General features: G+C 32.6%; 1 protein-coding gene across 1 annotated transcript; it reads right to left on the reverse strand.

Annotated features, from left to right (window-relative positions):
* Nucleotides 1-10,312: 10,312 nt before the first annotated feature.
* Nucleotides 10,313-11,643, reverse strand: LOC114738271 (protein EXORDIUM-like 2). The gene has a single exon (XM_028926311.1). The coding sequence runs from the start codon at nt 11,629-11,631 to the stop codon at nt 10,726-10,728; it is 906 nt and encodes a 301-aa protein (XP_028782144.1). The 5' UTR covers nt 11,632-11,643; the 3' UTR covers nt 10,313-10,725.
* Nucleotides 11,644-12,056: the final 413 nt, after the last annotated feature.

Consider the following 12,056-nt stretch of genomic DNA (forward strand, 5'->3'; position numbering starts at 1 on the left):
CCAAATTTGGCAAACACAGAAGAATTCACAACTCAAAATGTAAGTGTTTGAGTGTAAGTGAACAAGTGAAATTCGACGATTTACAAGTGGAATTCAGCAATTTATAACAAAAATTAGGCAATCTATAAATAACATAATAGAAGTCATAATCCTAAATCTAAGTGTTTAAGTATAAATGAGCAAGTGAAATTTGAAGATTTACAATAAAAGTTTATGGATTTACAATCCAAATTTGACAAACACGAGAGAATGCACAACCCAAAATGTAAGTATTTGAGTGTAAGTGAACAAGTGAAATTTGACGATTTACAAGTGGAATTCAGCAATTTACAACAAAAATTAGATAATTTACAAATAACATAATCGAAGTCATAACCCCAAATGCAAGTGTTTAAATGCAAATGAGCAAGTGAAATTTGAAAATTTACAATAAAAGTTTATGGATTTGCAAGTGAAATTCGACAATTTCCAACAAAATTAGGAAATTTACAAATAACATAATGGAACTCACAATCCTAAATATAAGTGTTTAAGTGTAAATGAGCAAATGAAATTTGAAGATTTACAACAAAAGTTTATAGATTTGCAAGAGAATTTCACTTGCTCATTTGCACTTAAACACTTGCATTTGAGGTTATGACTTCGATTATGTTATTTGTAAATTGCTGAATTCCACTTGTAAATCGTCAAATTTCACTTGTTCACTTACACTCAAACACTTACATTTTGGGTTGTGCATTCTCTTGTGTTTGTCAAATTTGGATTGTAAATCCATAAACTTTTGTTGTAAATCTTTAAATTTCACTTGCTCATTTGCACTTAAACACTTGCATTTGGGATTATGACTTCTATTATATTATTTGTAAATTGCCTAATTTTTGTTATAAATTGCTGAATTCTACTTGTAAATCGTCTAATTTCACTTGTTCACTTATACTCAAACAGTTGCGTTTGTTTTGTTATATATATTTTTATTTGCATCCTATATTTGAATGGGTTGCTTGGTTTGGTGGTTGTAAATTTTTTGATGTGTCAAGGGGTCATGAGTTCAAACCCTCTGTTGGCCACCTTGTTTTAAACAAAAAAAAATTCCAGTCATTGGAGACCAACCGAAGCTACTGTTCCGGCCACTGGTGGCCGGACTCCCGGCGGCGGCCACCTGAGTGCTGGTGGCCGGAACAGTATCTCCTGTTAATATTTATTTTTTAATAAAATAAAAAGAGAGGGGTATTATTGTAATCTCACTCTAAATTTTAATTTCAATTTGGTCCCTTAGTCCTGCAGTGAAATTTCAGAAAATTTTGATCCTTGATTGATATAAATTGTCTTTTGCGATCCTTAACTGAAATTCTCCCATGAAGAAATTATGTACTGGCAGGTTCAAATTAACGACACCCACAATATAATATCGTTATATTCTCTTTCTGTTGTTTTTTTTTTCTTGCCTAAATCTCTTGTTATTTTGTTATCCCCAGTATGGATGTTGTATATCCTTTTTTCGGTTTTTCCTCATTGTCTCTTCATTCCATTCTATCACTCTTTCTTGCTATTAGTATGTTATATTCACAAATCACAATATAACAATCTTTCTGCTACTATGTTATATCCATATAGATTAGTTACATCTTTTACTATATTCTGATTTATTTTATTTTCATATTATTGTCTAACAAAATACTCCCTTCTGTTCTATATATAAGTTTCAAATAACCAAATCACATTTGATAAACTAGTAGTTAAAATTAGTTAAAAATAATAAATAAGTCAGAAATTTTTTTTTTAAAATTTGCCCCTATTTATTAAAAGAGTAAATGAGAAAAGCAATAAATAAAAAAACAATGAAAGAGAATATATGGAGGCGATATTAATGAGAGAAAGAGAGTACTAAATACAGTCAACGGGTAAAATAAGGAAAAAAAAGTAATAAATACTCAAAAATAAAGTTATATTTTGAACCAGACTCTTCTCAAAAATTAAAGCTTATATATAGGACTAGAGGAGTAATATGTTAATTTGTAACTATCTCTATAACTAACGAAATGCATTAACATACGCAACCAACCTTAATCAAGTCTAGGCCAGAATTATGCATCCTTCAATGGCTACACGATACACATTATTAAATCTTGTTTGCTCGGACCAGTTAATTAGCTTCTTAGTATGGCAGTTTAAGGGAAACATAATGATCCAAAGTAACTCATATTTTAATTTATCAACACTTTCTTCAAGTTTTCGCATTTTATGTTTCGTGCAAAATGAAGTCTTTATATAAACCGTTCAATCTTTATCGTTAATGGCCACTAGCTTTCACCATTCAAGTGTATAAAATTTTATTCTTTCAAGTCCAGTCGAGTGAGAGTGCTTCTTAAATGTTTTGAACAGCAAGTCCAGTCGAGTGAGAGTGCTTCTTAGGGGGTGTTTGGATGAAGTCAAACTATGGTTTGGAGAATAGCTTCTGAAGAATAGATTTTGGAGAGAATAGATTTTCTGAAAAAGTGATTCTGATAAAGTGAGAGTGTTTGAATAGTTGTTGTCAGAAGTGCTTTTTTATATATAGAAATTACTAAAAAGAATATAAGTTTAAATGATAATTACATATAAGATATATTTCATAATATATGTTTATTTGAAGTAATAAATTTGTAATAATATATATTTTGGCAATATAATAAATAAGACATAAATAATATAAATAAAAAAATTAATACGTATATATATTAATAAAATAAGTAAATATGTTTTTTGTAAAATAATTTATTTTGCCAACAAAAAAATATGAGTATTTCTTACCAAGAGCTCAATGAAGAGTGAAGAAGGAAGCAAATAATTGACGCCTGCTCTATGTAATATGCCCTGGGCTCACCACCAATGTTCAATAATTTGAAGCAAAAACAGCTCCTAGTGGCTTTATCCAAAACCATGGTTCTGGAGGGCAAAACCATAGTTTCCCCCAAAATCATGGTTTGAGATTTTTATAGGGTGTTTAGCAAATTTTTTTTCCAAACTATGGTTTGGGAAGATAGCCAATGTTTTAAACAGATGAGATTTATCAAAACCTCAAAAAATCAAACACAAGAATAATTATGAAGAAATGAAAAACTTAAGAGCATATAGAGGTAAAAAGAAATACAGTACAGCTTTTTACCTATTATGCTCATGACATTGACGTATATGGATACTTGGTGATTGAAACATATGCTCATACTTTACGAACATTTATCATGATGAAAAATCAGGGCAAATTTTTGGGCAACGACAGCATATGACTTTTGTCAAAAATTTGATGATGTATATAAATTTTCTTGAATTATCTAATAATTTTATTTTATGTATTTTTATTTATTTTAAATATCTTATTTTCATTTTTTTCCTTCTTAGTATCTAGAGACATGATTCTTGGCATGTTTGAAATATAAGATTTAGAGGTAATTTAGGAAAATTTAACTCTTTAATTAGAATATCGTGTTAATTGCATTGGAGGACGATAATTTTATTCTAAGAGGTGACTCCATTTTTTTCCAAGATGGCTGGTCATGAAGAGGGTTAATTATTGGATAACATTTGAAGAGGTAAACTCATATATTTCTAATGCCACCGTTTTTCTGTCAACGATATTCGTATACGCAGACTTGAAGATGTCCAAATTTGTGTTAAATTACATATATATGCCTCTAGCTCACAAGAAGTTAGACATCTACACTTGTGCATATGTATGTCCAATGTTATTAATTTTTATAGTGATATATATGATCATCATGAAAAATATGGATATGCATATCAGTATTTGATATTTGAATATTATGATTTTACCTTGAAGCATTTTATCAACCAGAGAGAATGATAATTTTATTGTCAAAATTTACGACTTTAAGCAACTAATAGGGCATACTAAAAAACAAGATACATAGACATATATATACGCACAATTATACACATATATAACTTTTTTTATATAACTTTTTTTGTTAACTTTTTTAATCAAATTAGCTTAGAATTAGTGGAAGAAGGATATATGCGTGTGTATATTTAGGATCAAAATAAAAGTCAAACAGGGTTTTATATTAAGGACCGGAGGTAGTATTAATACTAGAACTCGATATCATATTTTTTGGTGCCAAAATAAATATACACACCATATTTGGAATTTAAATTAGACGTGAATGAAGGCCGGCTTTTGTAATACCTTGGTATGTTTAATTCATATGGGTAAACTTGATGATGTCCAAGTTTGTGTTAAATTGAATACTAGAGATAATGTCGCTAAATCAGAGAAAGTCAGACATGCACACGTACATAAATGTATGCCTAATATTTTTAATTTTTATACTAAAGCATATAATCATCATGAAAAATATGATTTTTAATATCTGAACATTGCGATTATACCTTTTCAATCATAAAAACATGAAAAAAGAATTATGAAATGACCATTATAGCCCTGGTCGGAAGGCAAAAAATCTCCCTGATCCTCCTCTTTCTTTTAATGCTTCCCAACAGTACATTACTATTGCTTATTAGAATCCACCAAAATACATAGCAACATAATCAAACCCAAAAGCCCAAAATATGAAAAGAGAATTTGAAGATGAGGATTAAAATCAAATCTAGAGAAGAATGTTAGTAGGGAAGAAAGAGATATGAATGACGAGTATAGTGCAGAATTTAAGAAGGAAAAGATGACGAATGTGAACAATGGTGGTGCAGTGAACAAGATTGTGGTGCAGAAGAACGATGTCTACAACCGAAGAAGAATGACAGTGGTGCAAGGAGGAACAGGTTGGTAGTTGTAGGCAGTACAAAAGTGTTGCGAGAAGGAGGAGAACATCAGTGTTGAAAACTTCGTGATCATTAAAAAAAAATGGTGGAGGAGTGCCGCTAGTGGAGGAGATGTTGAAGATGGAGAATGCTGGTGGAGGAGAGGAAGAGGCTGGGAGGAGAGGCACACGAATTGGGAGGGGTATTATGAGAGAAAGGAAGTGGGAATGGGGATTACATAGGTCCATTGATGTAAACCAAATTACAGCATTTGAGGTAATCTTTTTTACATAATGTAATCTCATTTACATTACTTTGGACCAACCAAACAATAGGAATAGCAAAATGCATTGGGATTACAGGGAATTCACTTACACATAATCGAACCAAACGGGCCATAATGGAATCTATAACAAAACAAAATGAGTTACAAGTGGGACTGCTCTACTTCTAGACATCACTAGTGAAAAGGAGGAAGGTATCAGTAATCAGCTTATGCGTACAGGTACGCAATGTGCAGCTTGACTGCCATGTCATACATTACTAATGGAATCTATAACAAAACAAATGAGTAACGAGTGGGACTGCTCTATTTCTGGACATCACTAGTGAAAAAGAGGAAGGTATCAATAATCAGCTCGTGTATAGGTACACAATGTGTAGCTTTATTGCCATGCCATACATAACACTAAAGTAGCAGCGGGCGGCCATTTGGAACTTCTGATTAGTGCCAGTAATACAGGTTGGGTCTGGCGGGCTTGCCAATCTTCCAAGGTGCAGGCTATTCTAACCCGCTCAACTTTTCTTTCTTTCTTTTTTAATTTTTTTATTTTCATGCAATTCCCAATATATTATATAACATAGTTAGAGAATTTTGATCCTCAAATTCCACATTAACATCGCCTCATTCATGTAATTACATACGTAATACACACATAAAAGATTTACTTAATTAATTTGAATAAGAAAAATAGTCAAATTAATTATTTAGAAAAAATGTGTTAGTTTTTCTAAAATATTTTCTCAAATTATAAGTTAATCCTCATACTGTTTTAATTATAACCCACTATTTAAATTTAAAACTCCAAATCTAATTTTAACATTTCAAACTAAGCTCAATCTATATAAATAATAATAATTTTTTTGAAAAAAATATTTAGACAAGCTAGTGGGCTACTTAAACCCACACTATTTTGGTCCACACTACTGCGGGTTAGCCCGTATCCGTACTGTCAGTCCACATTACTAACTCTAATCTTTCATAGTAAATATGAAGCTCCCAGTCTCACTGAAAATTTCCCTATTTTCTTCCATATTGTGTACTCTAAAAAATGTTCTCACTTCGTTCTGCTTTCCCACATATCTAGGCAAAGAATACAAGTGAACCAAGTAACCCACTCTAATTGGTGGGTTACTCAAATTTCTTTCTATTCGTTCGGGTTTTATCTTCCACAGTTTTGTTGTTGAACTGGATTAAAAAATTAAATTTAATATGTTAATATTTAAGAATGTTTTTATTAACATTCAAAATCTTAATATTATCATTTTTAATGGAAGACCTAGTTAATTAATTTGAGTAAATTAAAGATGTTTGTTAAATTAATTAATATGACATGTGCTTTTTAAAATACCACATGCATCTTTCTTAATTTTTTTCTTTCCATCTTCTACTTAATTATTGTTTGGGAAAAAAATTTAATAGGATTAATTTTGTAATAAATTGATAAACATGTTAAATAAATCTTATATATAGGACGAATACCAACTTCCTAATTAGGTCATATATTAAGGATTGGAAGAATATTTTTAAAATTAAAGAACAAAATTAAAACCTTCTATGAAGTTAAAGGAATAAAACTATATTTTAGCCTGAATGAAAAGGAAAGCCGTGATTTGTAAGGCTTTTGTCATTGTATTTTAGTTTTAATCGAAACTTCTCTTCTTTTTTATACAAAAAAAATTTAAGTGACTTAAGTCTGGAAGCTCAGTAGGATCAAGATATACCTGAAAAGTTTATTTTCTTCCTTAATAAGTATTACTATATTCGATTATTAATATAAAATTTAATTTGTAATTTAACCTTAAATTCTAGTTGCTATATTTGAAAAGGATGGGCAAACTCAGCGCTAAAACTACTTAGCATTTTCCTTTTTTGGGGCTGGCTTCGTGTATTTTAGGAAGATGCCCAGAAATATGGGGGAAAGTTCGGCAATGAGTGATACAAGGGAACCTAAACAAGTCCAAACAGTAGTGAGTTTGCATCAGACAACAATTGCAGAATTTTGTGCTAAGGTTGTATCATCTTTGTGGGATCAGATATGGGAGGCATTTGAGGGATATCTTATGTATTATTAACAGTCACAATGTAACATACAATTCCAATATACATTGTTTTTTTAGTCCTACACATAATACCCATTTTATAATATAAATTACATAATAAAATAGGTATTATATTTAAGATAGGAAGAGTATTATGTTGTTCCCAATATATACTGTGCCCCCACCCCAAAAAAAAATTAGTATCATTCCATTCTATTCTATCACTCTGTTTCTTTGTTGGTTATTATGTTACTCCTCTGGTTCTTAATATATGACCCAATTATTAAATTAGTTTTGATATTAAATATAAGACTCATTTTTTATATTTATTAATTTTTTAAAATTACCTATATAGATACTCCTCCAACCATAATTAAGTAGAAAAGGAAGATAAGATATTAAGAAAGATGATTATGGTGTTTTAAAAAAAAATATCACTTTTCTTATAATTAATTAACTTACCTAACTTTCTTAATCTAATCAAATTAGTTAAGGGTGTGTTTGGATGAAACTAAACCGTGGTTTGAAAAAGTGATTCTGGAGAATAGATTCTATGGAGAATAGATTCTGAGAAGTGAGAGTGTTTGGATAGTTGTTATCAGAAGCACTTTTTACATATACAAATTACTAAAAAAAAGACATAAGTTAATATGATAATTACAGAAAAAATAGATTTTAGGATATATTTTAATTTGAAGGAATAAAATTTTTAATAATATATTTTTTATTAACATAATTAATAATACATAAGATAATATAATTAATAAATAATTAATATGTATATATATTTATAAAATATAAGATTAAATATGTTTATAAAAAAAATAACAAGATACATATCCTATAGGCTCTCACACTTTCTTTTTTTTCTCCAAAAGCAAAAAAATTTTGCTTTTTCCAAAACTATGATTTTGGAGCCAAAACCATGATTTTGATTTTTAGGTGGGTGTTTGAGTGATTTATTCTCCAAACCATGGTTTGGAGTACCACCCAAATACAACCTAAATAGATTTTGTATTAAGAACTAAAAAATACATCAAAACATTTTCTGGAACCCGGAGGAAGGACAAAGGGACCCCTTTTTTTTTTTCCTAATATAATATGTGGAATTCATGGTCATTAGTTTTAGAAAGAGGGGGTTAAAAGAGAAGCTGAAAGGGGATTAGGTGAAGAGAAAAAAGTTTTGAAGTGGTTGAAGAGCTTATCTAGAGCCAAGAGTACCATGATTTGATTGGAGACGGAAAGACAAAGCAGGAATAGCTTATTCCGGTCCCCCACACCCCAAGCAGGACCCCATTATTCCCTCTTCCTGCTGTTTAACTTAGCCAAACAATATGCCACCTGTTATTCCTATTTCTCTGCGTAGCCCACTGTTCGTCCCCCCTCTCGCTTCGCTTTCCGTGCTTGTTCCCTGCATTTGTTGCTCCTGCGATTATTATTTTCTCTTTCTTTTTCTTTTTCTTTTTTGGGTTGGACCGTGTGGAATTCTCTGGATGTGGGGTGATTTTTTTTTTATTTTTTAAAACAATTATTTACACCAAATTTTAATTGTCTTGGTACACCAAATTTTTTTTGGAACTGTTCATACACATGCTTTCGGGAAGCTTTAGGAGAAAGACGGGCTTGATTTTGATGTCATGCGATGTTTCATTTGTTTAATAAAAAATTAAGATATAAATTTGTTCTAAAAACTTTATCAAAAACTTTGTTGAATACAAATTTCTTCTAAAAATTTAAAATTATGAGAATAATATCTTTTGTCATTAAAAATCTAATATTAACTGTTAAAATAATAACATTCAGAATTAATATTTTTAACAATATAGAAAAATTTTAGAACAAATTTATACTAAAATTTTTTTTCGAGGATCCAGCATTCCCAAATGAAAATTTCAGTTGACAAATTTACATTTGAACCCTTGAATAAAAATAAGACGAGTACAAAGATTAAAAAACACATCATGATAAATTCCGTTTTAGAAAACAGGAAAATTAGATATTAAAAAAAAGTGTCAGAAATAAGCAAACAAAAACTAGAAAAATATTAGTCAATGGAATGAGATTTTCAATAATAACATTTGAATGAATAAGAGATTATAATTTGTCATGGGAATGAATGTTGCTGAAGCACTGAATCTGTCACCAAGGTTTCTTGGTAAATTCCATGAAAAATTATAATTCATTATTCAAATTAAGATCTTTCACAGAAATAGGAAGTAAAAAATACTCCTCTAACCCTAAATATAGTCTTATATTTAGGATTGGAAGAGTATTTAATAAAAATAGCTAGGGTTTTAATCAATACGAAAATTTGATTAGAAGGGGATTATCATTTTCCAATGCAAAAGGTAGCGACCATGGGATAATTCTTTTGATTTGCCTTATTTTGTTAGTTTAAAACTCTTATGATATTTATTGTCCAATTTTAAAATTAAAAAAAGTTATTTTCAAAATACAAATGGCTGAAAATCGATGGTAAGAAATGATAAATAATCCAAACCAATCAATTAAAAGACAAAATGAACATTTGCCTATATCATTCAAATGAAGACTCGATTCTCAATTATTGCCAGGTCAAAAAAAAAAAATTCTCAATTATTGCTTCTCAATATTCAATTATCACCTTCATTTTGTTTTAGGTGGCATTAGGGGTATTCAAAGCTAGTCTATCCTGATCATCCTCTTTTGGCCCCGGTTTTATTGAGACAGGATGGACCAGTCTTAAAAGTTTTTAAAAGGACAAACCGAGACAGACACGGGATGAGATCGTCCCATCCCAATCCCTTTTATTTTTTTTTACTTTTTACCTTATTTATATATATTTTTTAAAGATTCGAGACTATTGTATAAAATTATGAATATATTTATTTAGAGCTTTTATATTTATTGATGATTAGAATTTCTAGCAAGTTTTTATTGTGTTAAAAGTTTTTATTTAGAATTTTTAATGACTATAATATGTAATATTTTGAGCTTTTATTTAAGAGTATCTAAAGAAATTTTAAAAAAAAATGTTTTTACAAAGCCTAAATTCAAAACACTACAATTAAGGGAGGAAAATCAGATTTTATTAAAAAATTAATAAAAAATATTGGGACATTCCAGTCCCGTCCTGACTGGGACAAAACCAGAATGAGACGAGACATGGGATAAAAAATCTATCCCATTACTGTTTATCAGACAGAACAGGAACAAGTTTATTTCGGCCCCAATCCGTTTCATGAACAGCTCTAGATGACATAATTTCTTTTTACTAATTTATTAACATAATGATCAAATTAATATAAAACACAAAATAGTTTATAATAATACAACAGTAGTACCTAGCTTCTTCATTTTCCCCCAACTATGCTTATGCATTTCAAAATCATAAAAAGTATTCTTATATTATATTCTTGCTATTATACAATATTCCTAGCCTTTCTTATTCCTCGTTCTCCATATTTTTAACATGACCTTTTCAAGTAACAGAACTTCCACGTCACACAAAACGACAAAAGCACCTTAGGATGCTGTAAATTGCAAACCTTCCCCTGCTCCCGTTCTTACGATCCCATATCTACAACCGTTTACCAGATCCTGCCGCGTGTGAAAACATACTTTCTCAGTTTAATCCACACCCTTGTTCCCTGTCCCCGGCTCGTCACCTCACACGAGCGTCTTGCACGACGATGAACGGGGGTCCCACATCGCCGGCAGCAGATACTTCCGCCCGTTCGCGCCGTTCGCATTGTAGCTAGCTCCGGTTGTCTTGTCCTTGAGAACCCGGCCCGGATAACCCGGGTATGACCCGCTTCCGAAAACCCCGGTGCAAGCAGAGACGGCTTCGAGAGGAGCCGTCGGTGGGCCCTGGAAGTACCCATTGTTGAAGGGGTTCGTGACAGTACCGGCCAACAGAGTCGCCAAGTTAATGATCATCCCGTCCACTCCGACGTCGCCGTTCGGAGCCACCAGAGGCGGAGTTTGGGGACCATAAATAGGCTGGTGGAAGGGCCACGCGCATTGGCCGGGACACTGGGTCTCAGAGTTCCCAACCCAGATGTAAGCAGTCCGTGGCTTCCCATTCATGGGTCGGGTCGACCTGTGCGTGCCACACCGACTCATACAGAACCCATCGACGGCGACATCCTTCGCCGTGAGAATAACGTTAATGGAGTTGAGATCGTTGAACTTGGAGGCCAAAGCCAGCAAATGGCTCCCACGAAGCGACTTCCCGAATGAGTATTTCTCATACAGAACTTGCTTCCCGACGATAAGCGAGGAGGAGCCTCCCTTGTAGTTCTCGGTGGTCTTCCACCAGGACGCGGCGGAGGGAAGCGGGGTCCGCGGGAAGCCCAAGGAGTGGACGAAGTCGACGATTATGGATCGCTGAACCGGAGTGAAAGAACCGTACCAAATGAGATTTACGGTGATCTTGCCCTTGAGGAGTTCACCGTTGTGGTACTTAAGAACCAGAGGCTGTTGCTGAACCAGAGCCCCAAGTGCCGGCTCGAGAAGGAGAAGAAGAACCAATAGAGAAGAAGGGAGAGTGGCAAAGCGGTAATTAAAGGCCATAGCGAAGGTCAAATATCAGAGTACAGGACACGAGTGAATGAGATGGGAAAGAAGGGGCGAGCGGGACTGTGTATTTATATGGGAAGGAGCGGCCGACAGCTGTAAGAGCAGAGGTGTCAACATCAGGTCAGGCCACGTGGAGGTAGATGGTTGGTGGAAATATGTGTAGAGGAGCCAGGCTGTGAGGTGCCGGAATTGAACGACGTGGCAGTCTAAGGTGACGGCGACGTCGGGTGGCACCCATAGAATATGAGGATATGAAGCGGGAAGTGGGGTGAGATTACTGATTTGACCTTGTGGGCAGATTTTTTCAATCCCAAGAATGGGGCATCGCAATAGAAAAGAATGAATAAAATAAGGCGTGAATCTCATATGATGCTTCAAAATTTAGGCATTATTGACCAAATTGTTTTTTTTTGAAAATT

The sequence above is a fragment of the Neltuma alba genome, unplaced genomic scaffold, assembly GCF_004799145.2.
Source record: "Neltuma alba isolate B1F8T4 unplaced genomic scaffold, ASM479914v2 tig00013568_pilon, whole genome shotgun sequence".
Lineage (NCBI taxonomy): Eukaryota > Viridiplantae > Streptophyta > Magnoliopsida > Fabales > Fabaceae > Neltuma > Neltuma alba.